Below are 25805 nucleotides of genomic sequence, written 5' to 3' on the forward strand. Positions count from 1 at the left end.
TCTATTAAGCTGTACTGCAGTGTTCTCATTGGCATTATTTCAAAGGAGGATTAGTTCCATAGAAGATTTAATAGTGGTCTAAATTTGAATACATCTAGCAATTACCTTTTTAGAAAAAAACAAAAGAAAACAGGGAAATGCAGAGCACCTGCAGCAAGCTTCTGAGTGCCCTCAATTCCTATTGACACAGCCCTCAGAATATTAGGATCAGAAGGGACCTCAAGAGATCATCTAGTCCAACCCCCCGCTCAAAGCAAGACTGATCCCTAAATGGCCCCCTCAGGGATTGAACTCACAACCCTGGGTTTAGCAGGCCAATGCTCAAACCACTGAGCTATCCCTCCCACCCCATACATAGTGTTTTGGCTAGTGGTGACTTAAATAGTGATGCACACGCCAAGTGACCATGAGAATGACAGTTACTTTTCTGGCCACATCTTGACTTTGTAAGATGTGACAAAAATACAGTGATCCTGACAGAAATATTCCAAATTCCCTTATGGTTTTACCCAGTACAATACACCAGTAATAATGAAATAAGAGTAATTTATTTTTAATCAATATTTACAATGTTATTACTAAAGCACTTTCCACTAAATTGCTCATCGTCGTGTAAGTTCTAAAAAAACCCCATGAATAAATAAAATGAAAAACCCCCTAAATGGAGTTTCCTGATCTCTGTACAAATTAAACATATAAAACAAACACTGGAGGGTAATCATTCCGTTTAAAACCTTAGTAACTAAACTGATAGAGTAAGTTTCGGAAATTGACCTTAACATTAAGAGCAGTGGGTCCTGAAATTGCAAACCTTTCCTCATGTTGTATATAATCTTACCTGTGTAAATAAGTATTCTCAGGGTTGGGTCCTAATATTGTCCTTGCTCATGCGGGAGTTCCATTCTTCTTTCTCATGTGAGTGAGGGTTTGCAGATTCAAGTCTCTAATTGGCACGTAGTGGGTGGGATATGCACCACACTAAATTTCTGTGTGAGATACCTTGTGATGTGCCAAAAGATATCAAGGCGTCTGGCAAGTTAACTAGTGTTATCACTATACTAAAGTAATACAGATGGAAACTCTGAGTTTGAATTCATATTAATAAAGTGGATGTCCTGCAGGACTTTCACATGGATTACTGAAGGGAAAGTATATAGGATTAGATTTTGTGGGTTAGCTCTAGAGTTAGGGCTCCCCTCTAAAATCCAATTCTTAGTTGTACATCCCAAGTTTGAGCAACTACAAAAAGGCAAATGGCAGTATATGTAAAGAGCGGCCAGTGATGAAAGCTCAAGCAAAACATGTTGGTGAGTTAGATAGAAAACAATTAGAAAAGCTGCTCTAATGTACTTACGACTGATTTTCCTCACTGGTTGTTTTGTTACTGTTCAATTAAAAACCATTAACAGGCTGATCCTGTTTTTCTTTATACCCACTCTGCTCCATGGACTTGTGTGAGAGTGTTACCTGAAAAAACCCGCAGATTTGGGCTGTAACCAAACATTTTATAGATCTGCAGAAAGGGAGAATACATTCTCGCATTGGGAGACCTATTGATTCTTGATTTGTTAATCTGGCCCCAAATGAACATTATCAGAAGAGCTTCACTTCCATTTAGGCACCAAAGTAAGTGGCCAGATTTCCAGAAGAGCTCAGAGCACTAAAAAATCTGGCTCTTAGGTAGGTGCCTAAATCAAAGGGGAACGCTTTTGAAAACGGCTGTGTTGTGGGAGCTGAGCACTTGAAAATCTGGCCCTGAGCCCTTTTGAAAATCTGCTTTTGGATAGTGTTTGTTCTACACAACTTTTTTTTTTTTTTAAGCCAGTGTGCAGAGGGGCAAATGTTGCAGCCCTTTCTGTCCCACCGTGGCACAAACTGGCTTGGCACAGAGTATCCAAGAGTGGTTGGTAGGGAAACATGGCCTTCCTACAGCCTAGTAGTTCAGTATGTAGTGGCTGCATGGCCATTCCACTTCCATTAATACACTTAATGGCCTATGTTAACAGTTATACCCTGCACAGGAGTGTAATTTGTTTATGCTTGTGGATCTGTGTACTGCAAGATCCATTGGCCATGCTGAGATTTCAGCCAGCTTTAGAAACAGCAATTTCCTTTTGTTTGTGAAACAAGTTTGAAGAGAGAACAAAAAAATGTTTTGCTTTCTTACAAACCCTTGTGTGTTTTCTTTTTTGCTTTGGTTTTTTTTAAACCATTTTTTGATTATTATTATTTATTTTTGCCCATATAGCTCTAATCCAACTTTCATGGCTGGTTAGTGCTATGGGTTGAAAGTCCTGGGAATCAAGCCCTAATATGTAGGATGATGTTCAGTGGGCAGGTCAACTCATTATGAATATGTCCCATTAAAAAAAAGTCACCTGCTTTCTTTTGCATTTTTTTTCTTTTAATTTAATTCCTTTTAATGCTACCATATTAGTGTTATTAAGGACCAGAAGCATTAGTTACTGGTAACTGAAAATTCATTAAAAATGAATGTTAATTAAAAAACATAACTGCTACTGGCATGCAATTGCTCTGGAAATCCTGCTAGATATTTATGATGAATAAGAGGGCTTTTAAAAAGGAATAAATCTTCCTTGGTGCTGTTTACATAATGTAGCATTCAAATATCTCCATATTTGATCTCACACTAAGGTTCACATTCACCTCATTTTATACAAACTAGTTGAAGTTAATGGGATTATTTGCCAGAGTAAGGCAAGCAGGATTTGGCCTTATTACATAAAGTGTTCAGACATAAAGCAGTACACACATGCTTCTTCATGTGATCACAAGTGATAAAATTTTCAAAAGTCAGTGGGACTTAGGCTCTAATCACTTAGGTACTTTTGAAACTTTGAGCATGCTGTTGACAAATCAGTTATCTAAATCTTTAATATGTTTACTCTTACATAGAATATGCACTTGAAATATTACATACCATCTATGCAGTTTTATTTTATATATGATCAGTTTTATGTGTCACTCCTTGCCTTTTAGTTCAATCAAATGTTTCTCTTTGTTTTTAATGGCTTTTTCATTTAAAAATAATAGGAAGAACAAACATAAATAGGAAGAAATTTGTCCAAAATATTAGGCCCAAACTACGTTTTCAGATTAATCACTTCTTCCTGTTTGTGCCATCAGGTTGCAAATATATAATATAGACCCTTTGATTAGGCACTGTGGCTTCTGTGCAGAGTTTCAGCTCTCAAAAGGAATTAACTACACCTTTGTTCCTGCTTCTAAGTCTATAAACTCTTGGCTTTTATCTCCCTAGGACTGAAGACCATCGTAGGTGCACTGATCCAGTCTGTTAAGAAACTTGCTGATGTGATGATCCTGACCGTTTTCTGCTTGAGTGTCTTTGCCCTTATAGGCCTCCAGCTCTTTATGGGCAATTTGAGACATAAGTGTGTCAGGAACTACACCGAATTTAACTCTACCAATGGCACATCTTATTCAGGCATTCAGAAGTGGAATTCCTTGGATGATTTTCTTAATGATCCAGGTAAACTCTTCTCTTTAATCTTTTAAGTTAGTTATCTGTCTCTTTGCATTATGATAATCAAAACCTATGTACAAACCAATTACTGCCAAAAATATGAATGGACAGAACTCCTCTCCCAGAAGAATGGACCAGTGGTTTGGTTTGGGAAGGTCCAGATGTGCCACCATATTTTTACTGCATTGTTGGAAGCAGTGCTACCAGTTGGCACTTTGTAGACTCATGTGATAATGACTGAAACACTCATTGCAGTTTTCAGAGTAGCAGACATGTTAGTCTGTATCAGCAAGGTGCCACAGGTACTCCTGTTCTTTTTACTCATTGCAGTGTTGCCATTTGTTGAGACTTCTTTATTTTTTGAGTCTCACAAAATTTGATATTTTTCTTAAAGCCCCAGTCAGGTGATTATATGAAACTCTCACCTTTTTCACCCTTTTTCCCCCCCTTTTTTTTAATCTAAGTTTCTAGCTCTCATAGTTAGTGGCAAAAGCTTGAAAATGTGACCCCTAAAGACTCAAAAACCAAAAGGCAAATAAAATGAACCTAACCATTTATTAATGTTAAAAATCTCATGATTTGGGGAGATTTAACTCCCTATATGGAGTTGGCAGTATTGCATTATCTGGTGCTGTGATCTCATTACCAGAAGGTTTGCTTTCTATGTCAGAGCATTTCTAAACAATCTACAGGTTGCTTTTCTTTGAATTACAAGTAAAAATATGTTAACACAACTCCTGTATTAAAATTTTAAAAATTGCCTTTCATGTAAATAAACTTCATAGTCAGAATGAATGACTCTGCTATTGGCAAAAGGCCTGATCCAAAGCCCATGGAAGTCAATAGAAGATTCTCATCAATTTCAGTGAGCATTGGTTCAAGCCCTAAATAATTTAATGATGCTGCTGAGGAAAGGTAAATAATAGCAGCATGACAGATGTGACTCATGGCTAATGTATGAAAGGTGAAATCTGTGAGTATTTTGTTACTTTATTTATTTTGAGAGAAAGGACACTCTAGTGGTTATTTTGAGAGGAAGGGCACCCTAGTGGTTAGGACACTAGCCTGCAATTCAGGAGATTTGAGTTCAATTCTCTGTTCCACCACAGACTCCTTGTGTGACCTGGGGTAAATCACAGAATCATAGAATATCAGGGTTGGAAGGGACCTCAAGAGGTCATCTAGACCAACCCCCTGCTCAAAGCAGGACCAATCCCCAGCTAAGTCATCCCAGCCAAGGCTTTGTCAAGCCTGACCTTAAAAACCTCTAAGGAAGGAAGATCCACACTTCCGTAGGTAACCTTAACAGTGCTTCCACCCCCTATGAAGAAGTTTTTCTAATAGCCAACCTAAACCTGCCCATCTGCAACGTGAGACATGTGCTCCTTGTCTGTCAACTGGACCACTGACAAACAGTCAGATCCATCATCTGTCGTAGTTGAAGCAGCATCAAACCCATATTCTTCTCTCTCTACAGAATAAACAATCCCGGTTCCCTCCAGCCCTCTCTCAGAATCATATGCTCAGCCCCTAATCATTATTTGGTTTCCTCCAAGTACTCTTTCCAATTTTTCCACTCCATTCTGTCAAGTGGGGCCAGAACACTGGACCAGACTGCCAGGTGAGGCCCCACCAATTTGAATAGAGGGGAACGATCACGTTCCTCGATCTGCTGGCAATGCCCTATTTTATAGAGCCCAAAAGCGTTAACTTCTTGACAACAAGGGCAAACTGTTGCGCATCTCCAGCTCTCGTCCACTGGAACCTTGGTTCCTTTTCTGCAAGAACTGCTGCTACCATTCTTGGGTCCCTAGTTCTAGCGTGAATGGGATCTTCCACTAGTGACGGATCTGCAACTCTGTACTTAGCTGAACTCATCAGATTTATTTGGGCACCAAATCTCTATGGTTAGATCTCTGTAATCACTCCTCCCCAGCGTATGCTACCACCCATCCTCATTTAGTGTACATTGCAACTGCTGAGTGTGCAGTCAGCCACTCCAGATATTAATGATATTGAACAAAACCGGGCCAGGAACTCCTTGGCACTCTTGGTGACTACCGGCTGCCAGCTAGACATGGAGCCATTTGATCATACCCATCATGAGCCGACGACTGTATGCCACGTTTTCTATCCAATCTCAATAGTCCATTCGATCCCCATACTCTTAACTTGCTGGCAAGAATACTGTGCGAGACATATCAAAAGCTTTGCTAAAAAACGAATAGCAGCGTCCACTACTTCTCCCTTCATAACAGAGCAGTTGTCATCATAGAAGGCCATTAGGTTAGTCAGTACTGACTTGCATTGGTGAATCATGCTGACGGTTCTGACGTCAGTTCCTCTTAAAGTGCTTCAGAATTGATCTCCTTGGGGCCCTGTTCCTGGATTTGTCCAGGGATGAATGAGACCAATGGACTGTAGTTCCTCGGATGCTCTCTTCCTTTTTTAAGAATGGCACTACATTAGACTTTTTCAGTCATCACCGCGACTTCGCCCTATCACCCATCGAGTTTCCAATTGCATCTAACACATCACATCGCCAACATCCTTTAGCAACCCTCAGATGCTGTGCAGCTGGCCTAGGGTGGTGTTATCCAGCTTCCTAAATAAGTCATGAACACTTCTTTCTCCATAGAGGGCTGGTCACCTCCTCCCCATGCTGTGCTGCCCAGTGCAGTAGTCTGGGAGCTGACCTTGTTCATGAAGACGGAGGCAAAAAAAGCATTGAGTACATTAGCTTTTTCCACATCCTCTATCACTAGGTTGCCTCCCTCATTCAGTAAGGGGCTCACACTTTCCTTGACTTTCTTCTTGTTGCTAAGATACCTGAAGAAACCCTTCTGGTTACTCTTAACATCTCTTGCTAGCTGCAAATCCAAGTGTGATTTGGCCTTCCTGATTTCACTCTTGCATGCCTAGCAATATTTTTATACTCCTCCCTGGTCATTTATGAATCTTCCACTTCTTGTAAGCTTCTTTTTAGTGTTTAAGATCAGCAAAGATTTCACTGTTAAGCCAAGCTGGTCACTTGCCATATTTACTATTGTTTCTAACACATCAGGATGGTTTGTTCCTGCAACCTCAATAAGGATTCTTTAAAATACAGTCAGCTCTCCTGAACTCCTTTCCCTCTCCTATTATTCTCCCAGGGGATCCTGCCCATCAGTTCCCCGTGGGAGTCAAAGCCTGCTTTTCTGAAGTCCAGGGTCCGTATTCAGCTGCTCTCCATTCTTCCTTGTGTCAGGATCCTGAACTTGACCATCTGATGGTCACTGCCTCCCAGATTCCCATCCACTTTTGCTTCACCTACTAATTCTTCCCTGTTTGTGAGCAGCGGGTCAAGAAGAACTCTGCCCCTAGCTGGTTCCTCTAGCACTTGCACCAGGAAATTGTCCCCTACACTTTCCAAAAACTTCTTGGATTGTCTCTGCACCACTGTATTGCTCTCCCAGCAGATATCAGGGTGATTGAAGTCTCCCATGAGAACCAGGGCCTGTGATGTAGTAACTTCTGTTAGCTGCTGGAAGAACTCTTAGGACTAGAATTTTCGAGGAGTTTGGATGTCTAAAAATGCAGAAAGATCCATCTTTCAGCACCTAAACACCTTTAAAAATATGGCCGTTACTGTGTTTGTGTCTCACTTCTTAGAGCCCTGTGCAGATACAAATTTATATACACGGATGCAAATCAGTATTCACGGAACTGCAGGGCTCTACCGGGAACCACAGCAGCGAAAGGAGCAGCACATCAGGCCGCTGCTCCCAGGAGTCAGCAGCTCCTCTGGCCCACTGGGGTGGGCATCAGGCTCACCGACAGCTGTCCCAGATCGTGCTCATGTGTTCAAGCAGCTTGCATGCCCCCAGACAGACGACACAGACTGCTGCGTGGAAGGGACTCCTGTCTGGGAGCATGCACGCTGCTTGAACACACTAGCATCATTGGAGATGGCTGCTGGTGAGCCTGGTGCCCGCCCCAGTGGGAAAGGCTGGAGATGGTACAACCATGCTGGAGAAGCTGCCAGCATGGGGCGCTGGCTCCTGGGAGTGGTGGCCCGATGTGGTGCTGCTGCTTTTGTCACTGCAGTTCCCGGGGGAGCCCTTCAGCTCTGCGGATATCGATTTATATGCACAAATATCTGCATCTGCAGATATAAAATTGTATCCGCCCAGGGCTCTATCAGTTCTCCATCTGCAAAATGAGGGATAATACTTCCCTATCTCTCAGAGATATTATAAGGATAAATACATTAAAGCCTGTGAGGTCCTCAGGTTCTTCAGTAATGGATAGCCAGATAAAACCCTTGGATAAACACATAGGATGGAGAAGGGATGAGAATCTGGCTCACTGTGTATAAAAGTCAGGAATGACATACATTGAAATTGTCTCTGTACAAATATAACTTGCTATATAATTAATGTGATGGGGAAATACCTCTTTTGGTCAGGGGAAATGTTACCTATTATATGAATAACAGCCTTGATGGGGTGTTGGATTTGACTGGGTTAGAGTTTGGCTGTGCTGTATACATAGTAAAAAAATAGTAATACCAATTAAAGGTTTTAACGTGCTTTCATAATGATGGAAAGTGAAGACAGTGTGAGGTAGTAATATTCAATTACAAGTGGCGGACAGAAATCATTTAAACAAATGGGAGGAAGTGTTGAGTCAGTCTTGAAAAGTAATGAGGGGCAAAGAGCCAAGTGTCTTTATACAAACATTTACTGACTTCAGGATGAGAATGATTAAGTGTTTCCGGAGATGCTGGAGAAGATAGCTACAGCTATCAGAATAGGAGCCACAACATTAATCAAAAAAGGATAATATTTTGTGGTATATCAACAGGAGTGTTGTATATGAGACATGGAACGTAGACGTCCACTCTGCTCAGCACTGGTGAGGCCTCAGCTGGAGTACTGTGTCCAGTTCCAGGCATCAGACTTTAGGAAAGATGTGGATAAATTGAGAGAGTCCAGCAACAAAAACAATAAGAAGTTTAGAAAACCTGGCCTATGAGGAAGGGTTAAAAAAAACTGGGCATGTTTGATCTTGAGAAAAGAAAAATGTTATCAGCTTCACTCTCGATCTTCAAATATGTTAAGGACTGTTATAGAGAGGACTGTGATCAGTTGTTCTCCATGTTAACTGATGGTAGGACAAGAAGCAATGAGCTTGATCTGCAGTAAGGGAGATTTAGGTTAGATATTAAGAAAACCTTTCTAACTGTAAGGGTAGTTAAGCTCTAGAATAGGCTTCCAAAGGAAGTTATGGAATCCCCTTCATTGGAGGTTTTTTAAGAATGGGTTGGACAAACCCCTAGCAGGGATCATCTAGGTTTACTTGGTCCTGTCTCAGCCTCGGTGGCATCTCAAGGTCTCTTGAAACCCTACATTGGTATGGTTTGATGATTCGCACTCCGTACAGGAACAGTAAAGGAGGCTAACAGATAGTGCTGAGTGGATATATTATGTAAGGCCTGGAATTTTGTGCTATTGCTTTTAAAAGCACTAGTTAGCCTAACTTGGAGTAACGTATCAGAGGGGTAGCTGTGTTAGTCTGGATCTGTGAAAGCAGCAAAGAGTCTGTGGCACCTTATAGACTAACAGACGTATTGGAGCATGAGCTTTCGTGGGTGAATACCCACTTCATTGGAGATGTATTTACCCACGAAAGCTCATGCTCCAATACGTCTGTTAGTCTGTAAGGTGCCACAGGACTCTTTGCTAACTTGGAGTACAATATCTAATTTCAGTCATCTTTGTAGTTAACTTGGAGAGGGAGTAGCATCAAGCAAGAAAGATGATAAATGCAGTTGGAAATTCTTAGATATGAGGTGAGATTAAAAAACAGGGATTGTTTAGTCTTCCAAAATGACAAAGAAAAGGTGACTTGAAGTATTTAAAGCATGGATTATTATAATATTAAACTTGTTGATTTGTTTGACGCTATTGGATGAACAAGAACTAAAGGACATGGATTTCAACTTAGAGATCCAATATGTAAAAACATAAAACAAATTTAAGGTTTGAGGTCTTTTATTTTATTCTCTCTTCAGAAATAATGTGAAATGGGTGGAATGGCCTTCTAATGGAAGAGGAAGAATCAAGAAGTAGCAATGTATATAAGTAACAATAGGGTGCTGGATACTGAATACTTCAGAAAATCTGGTTTTTATTTATGTACTTAAATAGGGAGCTGAGCTCTTTGTAAATCTGGCCCCAATTGCGGGTGCTGAGCACTTGAAAAGCTGGCCCCTAGAGACCAAAAGCTTTAAAAGTGACTAATGATTTTGGATACCTTAGTTCTTAGATACCCAGTTGGAGAAGTCTTGGGCCTGCTTTTCAGAAAGTGCTGAGCATACGGTGTCCCACGTTCGGCACCCAAATATTGAAATACCTGAAATCATTAGTCACTTTTGGCCAGGTAACTATAGGAAATCTGTTATGTTAAAGGGGTATTAGTCCTGTTTTGTGCTATAGCTGACATCTCTTTTTGTGAGTAAGGAGAGAATTTTCTAGGGATCTTGCTTTTCCTCAAGGCTAGCTATAGGGCTTTTTGCATGGCAGTATTTTTACTTTCCTCTGGCACTAAACTGTATATAAACCAAATGTCTGGAAAAGTGTTAACTTTAAAAAAAATCCATATGATATTGACTAGAGATGGCAACTTTTTTCAGCTTCACATTGATCACAAAGTTTTTCACTGAGCTGGCCACAGTGATGACCAATTCCCTTTCCTGAGCTATTTGTTATTTTAGAACCTGATATGGCATAAGAGTACTTCTCCTCCAAAAATATATATATATTATTTTGCATTGATCAACATTGAATTCCATCTTTCACCATGTTTCCCATTCACCTAGCTTGGTTACGTCCCACTGATGTTCCTTCTCTGGATTTGATTTACCGAAATAATTTTATCATCTGCAAATTCTGTCACCCACTGCTCTCCCCATTTTCCCTATTGTTAATAAATATATTAAACACTACCTGTTGTAGGGTACCCTGCTGCTAACCTTCTTCTATAACAAAAATTGACCTTTTATTCATAGTCTTTGTTTTCTGTCTCCAATTCTTTTAGATTACAAGTCTGAACATTTTCTTTCTTTTCTTTTTTTTTAATAGTATGAGCTGGGTGGGTTTTCCAGGTTTCACTCACTGTCTGTAATCATAAATGCACTTGATCCTTCTAAAGCTTTTGCTTTCAGTTTCATTGTGTGAAATATGTCAGAAAACAACATTTCCAGCCCTAGCCAGCATATTTAAGCATTTTTCTGCATATTGATGTAAAGCATATGTCTAAACGAGTGGTGTTCAATATGCCTTGTTTTTTTTTTTCATTCAGCCTACAGTTTTAATATCTATGCTTGCTGTGAGTAGCCAGCCTGGGAAATCTGGAATGAGATTATTTAAAGACTGTTAAAATCCAGCATGCATATTGATCTCTAGCTATCTCATGTCTCATCTGCCTCATCATAGAGTCACAGGATGGTCTACTATAGAGGGAGTAGTTGTGACCATTCTAATGAAGGTTGTGTACAGCTTTCTCTTCCAACCCCTTCTTTTCAGTCATAGATACATTTTGGAAGAGTCCACCTTTTGAGCTGTTAGTGACATGATGGGGGGCAGGGAATCTAATATGCTTTTAAAAATCGATTTCATTTAATCTGGGACCACAAACAGTATTCTGCTAATCATAATAATCTGGCTATTGTGTGGCATCATTGGAGGGCAAAGTTAATGTTATCTGAGTGCCTTCACCTTACGTTTCCATAACGTTAATAATTTTGGATTTCTTTTATGATTAAACTTCATTTTGAATTTCCTGGGTTAGAAACACTTGGTTTTGGGATAGGGACAACATCTTTGCATTGTTAGGCCATGTCTACACTAGAGTTCTTACAGCAGCACAGCTGTACCAATGCAACTGCGCCACTGTAAGATCTCCTGTGTAGCCCCTCTGTGCTAACGAGAGAGAGCTTTCCTGTTGACATACTCAAACCACCCCAATGATCGGTGGTAGCTATATTGGCAGGAGAGCATCTCCCACTAGCATAGCACTGTCCACACTGGCGCATCTGTTGGTGTAACTTATGTCCCTCAGAGGTAAGTGTTTTTTTTTCACACCCCTGAGCGACACAGATTACAATGACAAAAGTGGTAGTGTAGACATAGCCTGAGATCGCTGGCGTTTACTCAGCATTAACTCTAATTTAATATAGTTTCTTTCCAGGACTAAAAATGAAGGCCTTCTATCATTGTTCAGAGGTCTTTTGGACACCTAGGGTGAGATTACTTGCAGCCAGAGGGAGATGGGGAGGGATAAAGTGACTTTAAGTCACAGGTGACTGGACTCGATGACCTCTCGAGGTCCCTTCCAGTCCTAGAATCTATGAATCTTTGCACCCTGACAATCCTGGGCTGCACTGGGGGCTGGAGAGCCCCAGTATAATGTAGACAGTGCTGTAGGCCTTTCTAATTGCTTCAGCTTCCCCAGGCTGCCTTGTGGGTAGGGCCCTACCAAATTCATGGTTCATTTTGGTCAATTTCATGGTCATAGGATTTAAAAAATAGTACATTTCATGATTTCAGATATTTAAATCTGAAATTTTATGATGTTGTAACTGTAGGGGTCCTGGCCCCGAAAGGAATTTTGGGGGTCTTGCAAGGTTATTATAGGGGGGTTGCGATATTGCCACCTTTACTTCTGCGCTGCTGCTGGCAGCAGCACTGCCTTCAAAGCTGGGTGGCTGGAGAGCGGCAGCTGCTGCCCAGGAGCCCAGCCCTGAAGGCAGTGCCATTGCCAGCAGCAGTGCAGATGTAAGGATGGCATGGTGTGTTATTGCCACCCTTCTGCGCTGCTGCCCGCAGAGTTGGGCTCTCAGTCAGCAGCTGCCACTCTCTGGGCACCCAGCTCTGAAAGCAGCAGCGTAGAAGTAAGGGTGGCAATACTGAGATCCCCTACAATAACTTTGTGATCCCCCCATTACATTCTTTTTTAGTTTGGGACCCCCAGTTTGAGGAACGCTGGTCTCCCCTGTGACATCTGTATAGTATAGAGTAAAAGTACACACAAAAACAGATTTCCCAGGGAAGACCAGATTTCCTGGTCTGTGACGTATTTTTCAAGGCCCTACTTATGGGCTACAGTGCTGTGTGCTGCAGTCCTGCCTCTGACATGCCCTTCTTGCTCTCATGCCCCACTTTCAGCACACCCCTTACACCAGTCGTTGGGGAGGTCTTCTGAAGGCAGGCTTATGGCTGTTTTCCACAGTGCCTGCACCAGGGGATTCCTGCCCCAGCTGATGGTGGGGCTTTTAAAGTCCCTTTACCATTGTAATGGGGCTAGATTAGGGGTGAGGATGTTAACCCTAGCAGCATGGACGTAACGCAAGTTCCTTCTGTAGCAAGGTTTTGATCAATAGCTGAAAAGTCACAACTGTTCCTTTTAATGATCATTTTACAAAAATTGCTGCTTTTTAAACTGGCTTTTGAAAATCCTTTTCTATGGCACTGTGACTTGCTGATTCCCAGATAGCACTAGTACAAAGCAGGTCTGTGTTGAGGGCAGTATGGAGCAGCATCACCCCAGGGAGGAGGCTACAGGTGGCACTGCACCTTGGGGAGGCATATTTCCTGCTGGAGATTCATTATGCATTGTCCAAAGGCCTCCCCCATGCCTCTGCACATCTCCTGTGGGTTAGCTAGTGCCCTAGGAGGAAGTGCCTGCACCTAAGAGAATTCAGGGACCCCAGCTATACCTGGCCCTTCCATGAGAGTGCAAAAGGGGAGGCTTCTTGTGCTCTGCCCACTGAAGCACACACCAGGACTAGGTACAATTAGACTCAGTTAAAACGCCTAATAACGATTTTTTAAAATGCAGCTTTGAAAGTTTCTTGTGTAACAGTGCTGGTTGTTGGGTGGTAGGAGGGCAGGAGACAGTAGATGGGAATGCTAGAAAGACTGGGGGGATGGGGAGGGTGGGAGACAAAGTGGATGGAAAGCAGTGAGGGAAAGCAGGTTATCAGGAGATGCAGTGCATAAGGATTTGCAGAGGAGCCCGTGGGTACCAAGTGGAGGTGAGAGCAGCAGCAAATATCAAGGCAGGTGTGAGGGGAATCAAGTCAAAGCCCCAGAAGTAGGGAGAGCAACAGGAAAGCAGCTGAACATAGTTATATGCAACCCGATAGAACTACCTGGCAGTGCTATTTACTCCTGAGCATTCTTTTCTAACAATACCTTTGATACAGCGTGTTCCATGGCTTTTGTGTGCAGTATGTTTTTCATCTCCAAACTCTATTTCTCTGTTAGAGATTTCACTGTGTGTGATATAGCCAAATTGCAATACAAGTTTGTTTTAATCACTACAGGTTAATCACACGCTAGCAGGTGCGTGGGAAGGAAACGGGTGAGAGAGAACTGGGAGGGAAGGTTCTTTGTTGATTGGTTTCTTTGTCATATACCAGAGCTGCAAAATTATGATGCTTTCAGAGTCATATTTTAAATTTGGGATCTGGACATTGTGGTGGCTTCCAATTCTCAGTGCTGACAGATATGTGAGAGGGGAAATTTACAAGCCAGCATACACTCCTATGACCAAAACAGACAGTCCCAAATAATAGACACTTCTATGAAACTTTTGCTGGAAAACCAGCTAGAGGGCTTTACTCTGGGCAATGAAGAATTATAGTTGAACGCTACTCTGATTTTGCAAATGCATTTTATTTTTTTCAAAGTCAGAGTAAATTTATTGCACATCAAATGCACAGGGCCGCCCAGAGGATTCAGGGGGCCTTGGGCAAAGCAATTTCGGGGGCCCCTTCCATAAAAAAAAGTTGCAATACTATAGAATACTATATTCTCGTGGGGGCCCCTGCAGGGCCTGGGGCAAATTGCCCCAGCCCTGCAAATGCATTCCATGTTGAACAATGAATCACAGCATCACCCTAGCTGGGCAATTTAAGAAGGGAACAGAAGCTGCCCTCTAAAATCACATAGTTTACTAACATGACACTAACTCATTTCCCTTCAGTGGGTCAGAAGCCACTGACGTTCTTGATGGCTTTCCATCTTCCTTATTTTTTAGTGCTGGCTTTGCAGGAAAGGTCATGGCTTTTTGCCTAGCAGCCCTATGTAAGTGCTGGCTTTTATGCACAGTTCTACCTTGAAGGTCTTGACATAAACAGCTAAATATTTTAATTTGGAATAAATTACCTTTTCCAGTAAATTTGCCTTTGTTTGCTTAAGAGACTGTGCTGTGAAAATTCTAATTCTAATCAAGGAGTAGTGTGCACTTAACAGATTCATAGACTCTAGGACTGGAAGGGACCTCAAGAGGTCATCAAGTCCAGTCCCCTGCCCTCATGACAGGACCAAATACTGTCTAGACTTGCTTAGTTTTGTCCTGTCCTCCCTATTCTATATAGGGTGAAAAGTAGCCAATATTTTGAAAAAGCCATGTTTAGACCAGGAGATATTAATAAATTGGAGGGAGTGTAGAGAAGAGCTACAAAATTTATTAGAAGCTTAAAGTACTGATTTGGGAGGAAAGATCCACAACAGAATAAAGTACCTTATAGGAAGAACTGGAAGGATGCCTATTATTAAGGTTCCCTCATACTTTCCATTAATGTTCAGTTTTCAATTAAATATAACTTTGCAGAACTTCAGACAATTGGGATGATATTGTCCATAGTAGGTTTCTGCTTCAGTTTGATTTTTTAAAAAGACATTTTTTTTAAATGTCAATAAAAATGGTTTAGCTGTATCCAAGATTTGAGTTAGGGGAAAAATTGGTTTTGTTCATGTTAAATTGTTTTGCTCATGTAAAAAAACAGAAGAAAACAAACCATTACTTGGAGAAACTCTAGCACCTTCATGCTTTGGAGCAAGTACCTGAAATATGGTTGGAGGGTAGCCTTGGGATCATGGAGGTGCCTTTTGCTGTCCCTCATTTAAAAATCACCCAGATTTAGCCAAGTTATAAACCCATGAAAATTACCGTTTTCACATGCTCAGTAGCAGTTTGTTAAGGGTTGGCAGCAAAGATCTCCATGCATTCTATCTGCTATGAGCTTGCTTCTTTCTACAGAGGTACATGCCAATCTCATTTCAGGCTGCAAACACCATTGACCTTTATCTATGCTGAGCATGCTCCCTGAGCTCACGTAGCTTGAGCTGCAAGTAAGATGCAGCAGCAACAGCAGCTGCCCTTTTAGCCTAGGGGAAAGAGTGTGGGGAGAAAGCCATGTGTGACATTATGCAAATTATGTAATGAACTATTTGCAAAAGTTTTCATAAAACACCTCTACCCTGATATAAGGCAACCCGATATAACATGGGTTCGCATACAACTTAGTAAAGCTCTAACACGCAGCTCTGAGCAGCATGTTAAGGGTACCGGGCCAGGGCCAAGGGGTTGGCTAAGGGGCAGTGGGTCTTGGGGGCAGTCAGGGGCTTCCCCCCACCAGGGTCTAGGAGGCAGGAGCTGTGGGGGGCAATTTTGGGGCCCCACAGTCCCAGAGTGGCTCAGGAGGTTTGAGGGGGGCAGGAGCAGCCCACTCCACTTCCCTCGCCCCAGCCCCAGCTGTGTCGCTGAGGGAGGGGGCTTGAGGGAAGGGATCCCCCCCACATTCACTGGCAGCAGCGAAGTGGATCGTCCCAGCCCCAGCCCACTTGACTCCACCAGCTCCAAGCCGCAGCGCTCCGCTTCCCGACGCAGTGAGTGCAGGACCTTTCCCCAGCCTCCCCCCCAGCAACACAGCTGGGGCTGGGACTGGGGCTGGGGCTGGGGCTGCGGCTGCATCGCTCTGCTTCCCACCACCGGTGAGTGCAGAGTGCGTCCTTTCCCCAATCTCCCCGCACTCACTGGTGCTGGGAAGTGAAGCAGCCCAGCCCCAGCCCACTCCACTCTGCCAGCTCCCAGCCACGATGCTCCGCTTCCCGCTGCAGGTGAGTGCAGGACCTTTCCCCAACCTCCCCACCAGTGACACGGCTGGGGCTGGGACTGAGGCTGCGGCTTCATCGATCCGCTTCCCATCACCGGTGAGTGCAGAGAGCGTCGTTTCCCCCAACCTCCCTGCACTCACTGGCGGTGGGAAGGTTAGTGCAGGACCTTTCCCTAACCCCCTCCAGTGACACGGCTGGGGCTGGGACAAGGATAGTGGAGTGGGCTGGGGCTGCGTTGCTCAGCTTCCTGTTGCAGGTGAGTGGATAGGGGTCGGAGCAGTCAGGGGACAGGGACCGGGGGGTTGGGTAGGGGGTGGGGTCCTGGGGGTAATTAGGGACAGGAGTCTCTGGAAGGGGTGGTCTGGGAACAAGGAACAGGGGGAGCCAAAGCAGGTTCGATGTAATGTGGTCTCACCTATAAAGTGGTGAGATTTGTTGTCTCCTGAGGACCGTGTGATAATGGGGTAGAGGTGTATTTAAGATTAGGGTTAACACATCCTGCTCCGAGCAATAGGAAGGGTACGACATGGACCTGCACAAAACTTGGCAGTGCTTTTAGGGTGCTCATAGGTGACTGGGGAGTAGCTGAATGAGTGCCTGCTACAGTTGTTGGTACCATTGTGCATAAGGACCTTTTGGGAAACAGAACTTCTAGGGAGGCAGGAAGTGCTGGGGCTCTTGGGCACTTGAGCCTAGGGAACTTGAGAAGCCAGGAGCTGTCTGGAGAGTGGAGCACACTAGGCCAGCTGGGGATTTGAGAGCTTCTGACGGAGCAGTGGATGCTGGGTTTGATGTGGGGGCAAGATTAGAAGCTTCTGGAAGTTAGGGGAACTGCCAGGGGCAGTGGGTACCGAGGTTAGAGGCTGACGGGGCTTAGGGAGCTGCAGGGGTCTCTGAGTGCTGGGGCTGCTGGAGATTAGAAGGCTGCCAGGGTGTAGTGAACTCTAAGGTACCTGGGAATTAAAGAGCTGCAGGGGTCAGGTGGGAGGGGGAGGTAGAGGCTGCTGGGAGTTAGTGGGTTGTGGGGGGCAGTGAATGCTGGGGGTGAGGCTGTCAGTGGTTGAGGGATGTGGGGGGCAGTGGCTGCTGGGGTGAGACTGTCAGTGGTTAGGAGGATGTGCGGGGCAGTGGTTGCTGGAGCTGGTGGGGGTAGAGGCTGTTGGAGTTAGGGGGATGGGAGGCTACAGTGCATAGTGGGTGCTGAACCTGGTAAGGGGTAGAGGCTGCTGTGAGCACGGGGACTGCATGGGGATGGTGGGTGCTGGGGCTGGCAAGGGGTAGAGGCTGTCAGTGGTTGGGGAGATGTGGGAGGGAGGAATATTGGGCCTGGCGGGAATGGAGACTGCTGGGAACTAGGGGACTGTAGTGGGTTCTGAACCTGCTTGGGTGGGCAGAGGGTAGAGGCTGCTGGGGGTTGGGAGGTTGCAGGAGGGGCAGTGGGTGCTGGGGCTGGTGCTGTTGAGGCTGTTAGTAGTTAGGGGCATGCAGGGAGGCAGAGGGTGTTGGGAGTAGGCCCTGTGGTGGTTAGGAGGATCTGTGGGCGGGGATGGGTACTGGGCCTGGTGAGGGGTAGAGTCTGTGTGAGGATTGGGAGGTGTGCAGGAAATAATGAGATCTAGGCTTGCTGAGGGATGGTAATGGACTGCTGCTGATTAAGAGCTTGCGGGAGGCAGTGGTGTTGGGCTGGCAGAGGAGTGAGAGGAAGAGGCTGCTGGAGATTAAGGGGATGTGGGGGGCAGTGGGTGCTGGGGAATAGATGCTATTGGTGATCAGGGAGCTGCAGTTGGGCAGTGGTTGCTGGGGGGCAGAGGATATTGAGAGTGAGGGTGCTTCAGGGACCAGTGGGTGCTAAGGGCCTTGGGGTGGGGGGGGGACAGTGGGTGCTTAGGTTTGTGGAGGACAGGGGCCTCTTTGGGTAGCTGCTGATAGAGGTGAAATGATTGGGGGGTTTTGCTGGGGAGAGCCTGCTTCACTTGGCTGTGAAGGGCGGCTGAGAGCAATACCAGGCCCTCCACCTTGTGCTGTTGCTGCCATCGGTTTCTCATTGAGAGGAGGAACTGGAGTTCCTACTTAGCGGGCACCACAGCAGCCGTGATGGCAGAAGGGCAGGCCTTCAGGCAAATGTCTGTTGCCATCCCTCAGCTCAGCTGGGTGTGTGAGAATCTGGCTGAGCTGTGGGAATGAGTGGCAGGACTGTCAAATGTGTCACTGCTAAATGATGAGTGATACTTGGCAGCCCTGCAGGAGGGAGCTATGAGTTCTAGGCTCAACTCTGCTGCTGATTGGTATTAATAAAAGCTGCACCCTTGTGGGGGAGGGATAACTCAGTGGTTTGAGCATTGGCCTGTTAAACCCAGGCTTGTGAATTCAACCCTTGAGGGGGCCATTTGGGGATTGGTCCTGCTTTGAGAAGGGGGTTGGACTAGATGATCTCCTGAGGTCCCTTCCAACCCTAATAATCTACAGTTTTATGATAGAGCACTTAGTATAGAGCCAGGTCTTATTCCCTGCCTTAGGAAACAGGCAGGGATCATTCTTCCAAGTGGATAGCTAAGAGATTCCACTTCTATCAGAAGTGATCTTGTGCAATATACCCTATCGCTATCAGAGCAGTAGCCATGTTAGTCTGCATCCGACGAAGTGGGTATTCACCCACAAAAGCTCATGCTCCAAAACGTCTGTTAGTCTATAAGGTGTCACAGGATTCTTTCCTGCTTTTGTATCCACAAAAACAACAAGGAGTCCAGTGGCACCTTAAAGACTAACAGATTTATTTTGGCATAAGCTTTTGTGGGTAAAAAATCTAGTTCTTAAGATGCATGGAGTGAAAATTACAGATGCAGGCATTATTGTACTGAAGAGGAGGAAGTTTCCTCACAAGCGGAGAACTAGTGTTGACAGGACCAGTTCAATCAGGATGGATGTGATCCACACCCAATAGTTGATGAGGAGGTGTCAATACCAAGAGAGGGAAAGTTGCTTTTGTAGCAAGCCAGCCACTCCCAGTCCCTATTCAAGCCCAAATTAATGGTGTTAAATTTGCAAATGAAGTGTAGCTCTGCAGTTACTTTTGAAGTCTGTTTCTGAAGTTTTTTTGTTGAAGAATGGCTACTTTTACATCTGTTATAGAATGTCCAGGGAGATTGAAGTATTCTCCTGCTGGCTTTTGCATGTTACCATTCCTGATGGCAAAATCAAGTCTCATCTCTTTAGTCACCCAACCTTTCAAACTAAATGTTCCAAATCTCTGTGCTATTTGGAACAACTAGACCATTCTCCTCTCTAGGACCAGGAATCTGAATTCCCACCATCCTATTGCTCCCTAGCAATTAGTTGTGTGAGCCATTAAATAAGTGTATGTTGCATCATCCTCTGATAGCTGCTCCACAGAGGATAACAGCCTGATGCTGCTAACAGTTTCTCTTTAGCGCAAGTAGTAGAGGTCTGTGCTCTAGTTATAAAGGTCCTGGATCCAGGCTATGCCTGGTGACATGCTGGATTTTGAATATGGTGACATACTGGAATTTCTGATTTTTCAGTTTTCTATCTTAAAAATCCTAGGAAATTCCATTTAAAAAAAACCTGTGTTCAACTTTAAGGTTGCAGTCAAGCACTTGAAAATCAGGAAATACCAGTATTAAGGTTGCCTGTGAAATCTTAATGCGTATGCACAAGAAGGCTGAATTATAATGCGTTACAATTCAGTTTGCTCTAGAGGATCCCTGCCTCGTTCAGTGTACACTGTGGACAGTGATTAAAGCAGAGGGTTGTAAGAGAAGTTTGTTTTCTTGGGGTTAAGACACTGGATGGGGACCCAAATGAGCTAGGGAGGGCTGCCCAGAGTGGGGGGCAAGTGGGGCAATTTGCCTCAGGCCCCAGGCCCCACAGGGGCTCCCAGGAGAGTTTTTCAGGGCCCCTGGTGCAGTGTCCTTCACTCACTCCGGAGGCCCCGGAAAATGCTCACGGGGCCTGGGTCCCCGGAGCTTATTCCACTCCGGGTCTTCAGCAGTGGGGGGTCCTTCCGATCCGGGGTGGAAGGACCCCCTGCCGCCGAATTACTGCTGAAGCGGGACCCGCCACTGAAGTGCAGCCCGGACTTCGGTGGTAATTCAGCGGCAGGGGGTTCTTCCGTTCCGGGACCCACCACCGAAGGGTCCCGAAGACCCACAGCAGGGACCCCCCGCTGCCGAATTACCGCAGAAGACCGGGCTGCACTTTGGCTGCGGGTGCCACTTCGGTGCTAATTTGGCAGCAGGGTCTTTGGGGCACTTCCCCCCCGCCGCTGAATTACTGCCGAAGTGGGGGCCCCCTGCTGCCGAAGACCCCAGGCCCCCAGAATCCTCTGGGTGGCCGTGAAGCTGGGTCCTATTCCTGGCTTAGGTTTCCCTTAAATATTTGTAACTATAATTTGGCATAATTCCTGATTTTGCAACCTTAATGTTCTTTTAATGCAATTTTAATGTACTGCATTTTTGTATATAACAGATAGACAGATGAAAAGAATAAAACTGTGTATAGTTATCTGTCCACTGGCACTTAGATATTAATCTGAGGGAAGTTATGGAAAAACCAAAGATATAAACATTGGCAAGACAACCTATATTTCCCTAACCTTGTTCTTGGAAATCCTGAACTGCTCCGGCTGATGCTTTCCAAAATATTCAGCCTGAAGCAATGACTCAGCATGGAAAATTTGAACCCAAATTATTAAAGTCTAGAAAAATGATAAGCATTTGAAAACAGGAGCTTATAATGGAAAGCGTTAAACAACCTTAGCAATTGGTTTTGCTGACAGTTCATCCTATAATAAGCAGGAATATAGAAAAATTAAAAGTCAATGAGATGGACCTGGAGACCTAATAGCTTCTTTGCATCTCTAACTCCTGTGAATCCCTAATTCTGAGAAGGGGGAGGCATCCCACACAGTATGCAACCAGGGCTGCCCGGGGGGGAGGGGCAAATGGGGCAATTTGCCCCAGCCCCGGGCCCCACAGGGGCCCCCACAAGAATATAGTATTCTATAGCATTGCAATTTTTTTTCATGGAAGGGGCCCCCAAAATTGCTTTGCCCCAGGCCTCCTGAATCCTCTGGGGAGGCCTGTATGCAACACTAGCTGTTCTTTGGTATTGTTGCTGAATTAATCATGGGCCCAGTCCTGCTCCCACTAAAGCCTATGAGAGTAGGAGCCTGATGAGGATGCACATCATTCTCTTGTGTTTTACTGGAGATGGTGTGAGTCAGATGCTGGGAACTCATGCAGCCTAAGGGAATGTACCGTACTCTCAGCTGCGGTAGGGCTCTCTTTTGGAATTTATTCCATCTTATCACATTTCTTTCTGACAGTGGATGTAGCTGGTAGTTGCCTACAGCAGAGAAAAGGGAAGATGGTTCCTATTAAGGACTCAGAGAACAAAGTAAGTTGACAGTTATTGGTTTATGGCTGCATACAAATATGACACTGGACCCTCATCAGTAAAAACATGGAGAGAAGAAACTCTTATTGTAATAATTGTGGCCTGCTCTGATATATTCTTATCTTAGTTACACCTGTGTCAACCCAGAACTCCACTGGACTGAGTTATTTCAGATTGGCATAGGTGTAACTGAGAGCTGGATCTGGCCCTTTATCTTTTGTGCTGTGGTTGTATGAGGTCGCTTGCTTGTGATAGGAAAAGCAAACATTCCTTCCCTGCACAGTCACGCTGTTCTCTTTATAAGCTTTCTATCACATCAACAGACATCTGAGCTCCAGTCAACACCATCATACCCAATGCCTCTGCTGGGGGGGAAAAAGAAAGGTTAGAAGACTAGGTTAGAGAAATAGTCATTCTCCACTGACGTAAGTGTGTATGTATACATTAGATTATAATAGGCTGATACACTGGTAGCTTGGACTATAAGGCTAGTTACCCTATTTTCAGACTTGCTAAGCATCTGCAGTGCAAATTTGTTTCATTGGACTCTGCATCCGTTTAGCACTTCTGAAAATCAAGCCCTAGATACCCAATTCTGGCGCACTGGCTTGGAATGCTCGCTTAATGGGAATTGCAGTGTTGCAACAGAGGGTAAAATTGATTTAGTCCTAAGTGAAGCACAGGATCTGATTCAAGAGGTAAACATAGCTGAACCACTCAGCAATAGCAACCACAGTGTAATTAAATTTTAACATCCTTGGGGGAGGGAGAGGAGTACCAAAGAAGCCCACCATGGCTAAATATTAGAGTAAAAGAGGCAGTTAGAGGAAGAAAGGCATTGGGAAAAAAATTGAAAGTCAATTCCTAGTGAGGAAAATAGAAGAGAGCATAAACTCTGGTAACTCCAGTGTAGAAGAATAATTAGGCAGACCAAAAAATTGAATAGCAGATAGCAAAAACAATCAGCAATTTGTTTTAAGTACATCAGTAAGTTTGCCAAATAATCAGTGGAGCTGTTGGATGATCAAGGTACTAAAGGAATGCTCAAGGAAGATGAGGCCATTGCAGAGAAACTAAATGAATTCTTTGCATCAGTCTTCGCTGCAGAGGATTCTTTGTAGGTGACAAATCTGAAGAACAGTCCCAGACTGAGGTGTCATTAGAGGAGGTTTTGGAACAAATTGATAAATTAAAAAATACATCACCAGGACCAGATGATATTCACCCAAGAATTCTGAAGGAACTCAGATATGAAATTTCAGAACTTCTAATTATGGTATGTAATCTATCGCTTAAATCCGCTTCTGTGCTAGATGTAACACTGATTTTTTTTAAAAAAGCTCCAGAGGCAGTCCTGACAATTGCAGGTGATAAACCTACCTTCAGGCGAACTAGCTGAAACTATAATAAAGAACAGAATTATCAGACACATAGATGAACACAGTATATTGGAGAAGAGTCAATGTTGCTTTTGTAAAGAAAAATCGTGCCTCCCTAATCTATGAGGAGTGTTTGAGAGACTCAGCAGGCATGTGGATAAAAGTGATTCAGTCAATGTAGTATACTTGGACTTTCAACAAGCCTTTGACAAGATACCTCACCAAAGGCTTTTAAGCAAAATAAGCAGGGATGGGACAAGAGGGAAGGTCATCTCATTGATCAGTAACTGGTTAAAAGATAGGAAACAGTGGAAATAAATGGTCAGTTTCCACAGTGCATAGAGGTTAATAGCGGAGTCCCCCAAAGACCTGTGCTGTTCAACATATTCGTAAATTATCTGGAAAAGGAGGTGAACAGGGAGGTGCCAAAATTTGCAGACAATTCAAAATTACTCAAGATATCTAAGTTCAAAGCTGACTGCAAAGAGTTACCAAGGGATGTCACAAAACTGGGTAACTGGGCAACAAAATGGAAGATGAAATTCAGTGTTGTTAAATGCAAAGTAATGCACATTGGAAAATATAGTCCCAACTATACAAACAAAATGATGGGTTCTAAATTAGCTGTTACTATTCAAGAAAGAGATCTTGGACTTATCAAGGACAGTTCTCTGAAAACATCTGCTTGATGTGCAGCAGCAGTCAAAAAAGTTAACAGAATTTTAGGAACCATTACAAAAAGGATAGATAATAAGACAGAAAATATAATGCCACTATATGAATCCATGGTATGCTCATATGTTGAATACTGCATGCAGTTCTGGTCACCCTATCTTAAAAATATATATTAGATTTGAAAAAGATACAGAGAAGGGCAACAAAAATAAGGGGTGTGGACAGCTTCCATAAAAAAGATTGGTGCTTAGAAAAGAGATGACTGTGAGGACATGATAGAGGTCTATAAAATCATGAATGATTTGGAGAAAGTGAATAAGGAAGTGTTATTTACCTCTTCACATCATCCATGAACCTGTGGTCATCCAATGAAATGAAAAGACAGTGGGTTTAAAACTAACATAAGGAAGTACTTTTTCACAGAACGCTCAGTCAACCTGTGGAATTCGTTGCTAGGGGATGTGGTGAAAGCCAAAATTATAACCGTGTTAAAAAATAATTAGATAATTTCATGTAGGATGTAATCCCATGCCCTGGGTGTCCTTAAGCCTCTGACTGTCAGAAGCTGGGACTTGTATGACACAGAATGGATCACATAATAATTGCCCTGTTTTATTCATTCCCTCTGAAGCATCTGGCACAGGCCAGTGTTGGAAGACAGGATACTGGGCTTGCTGGACCATTGATCTGACCCAGTATGGCCATTCTTATGTTCTTATATAAAATTGGGTCATGGTATATAAAACTGGTCAGCAGTTTTTTGTTTGTTTGTTTGTTTTGTTGAAAATGCTGATTTGTGGAACCAGAACTTTTTGCAGGAATGCATTGGTTTCAGGACAACTTTAGTCTGAAGGTTTTTTCAAGTCCAGGTTGGAATTTATGGTCAAAGCCAGAGAAGGAGACATTCACTGCAGAATAGCCAACAGTCCAGTGGTTAAGACACTCACTTGGGATAGGAGACACAGGTTCAAGTCCTTGCTCCAAATTAGGCAGAATAGGGACCTTGGATATTCTACTTCCCAGGCGAGTTCCCTAACCACTGGGCTATCAGCTGTCTTATGGTAGATCTGTCTCATATGTTTCTTCACAGAATTTTCAGAAGGCTCATTTGGGATCTGATGTGGAACAAAAACAAGTTGTGAAACCTCAAAAAAAATTTTTTTTGCAGAACTGAATATTTTTTCTGGGCAACCTTATTGGTGTACTGTGTGTTTATGTGGCTGAATTCTGGTATGCATGCAAATGTAAATGCACTGTAACCTTGTTGAAAATGAGTGCTTAGGCTGTTTAATTTCTGACTGCTGAGTACTCATTGCTGATTTTTGATATTTTTGAAAAACAGAGAAAGTATTCCAGTACCATCAAAGTAATTAATTCATATACCTTTCAGTCGATCTGGGGCCATTCTTGTTACGCCTTTTTGTGCATTGTTTTAATATGGCAAGATGCTTATCTTGTTCTTTTATACTCCTTTAGAAACACATATACATATGTGTTTAGATAAAAGTGCATGGCAGGTTACACATAAACCTTTAAATATACTGTACCTTTTAGTAGATCTGGCCATATATTTTTATTTAAAACTTCTCTTTGACACGCAATGGCTTTTTTCAGAAATAGAGGGGAGGGGAATCAGAAAAACAAACAAAAAAGTTCGTGTAAAATAAGAAGTAAAAAATTTAAAGAAAATGAAACAATTGTCAACATTTTCCATAAAACAAACTTACTAATTTTTGACCATTTCTACATTTCAGAGGTAAAATGTGTTGAATTTAAATACTACTGTGTTGCACTGACTGTGCATGTTAATGATACAATCAAGTGAGGAAAAGGTGAGGCATAAGGATGCAGTGAAGCATGGTCTATAGTGTTACGAAAGGGGTT

General features: G+C 43.5%; 1 protein-coding gene across 1 annotated transcript in view; it reads left to right on the plus strand.

Annotated features, from left to right (window-relative positions):
• The window catches only part of LOC116838877 (sodium channel protein type 5 subunit alpha-like), a 351647-nt gene that overhangs the window by 100601 nt on the left and 225241 nt on the right, over window positions 1-25805 (plus strand). The window contains exon 7 of the mRNA XM_075062179.1: window positions 3281-3511. Coding sequence (XP_074918280.1) covers window positions 3281-3511 — 231 coding nt within the window. The remainder of the gene's footprint in view (window positions 1-3280; window positions 3512-25805) is intronic.

Source organism: Chelonoidis abingdonii, chromosome 2, assembly GCF_003597395.2.
Source record: "Chelonoidis abingdonii isolate Lonesome George chromosome 2, CheloAbing_2.0, whole genome shotgun sequence".
In the NCBI taxonomy this organism is placed as follows: Eukaryota; Metazoa; Chordata; order Testudines; family Testudinidae; genus Chelonoidis; species Chelonoidis abingdonii.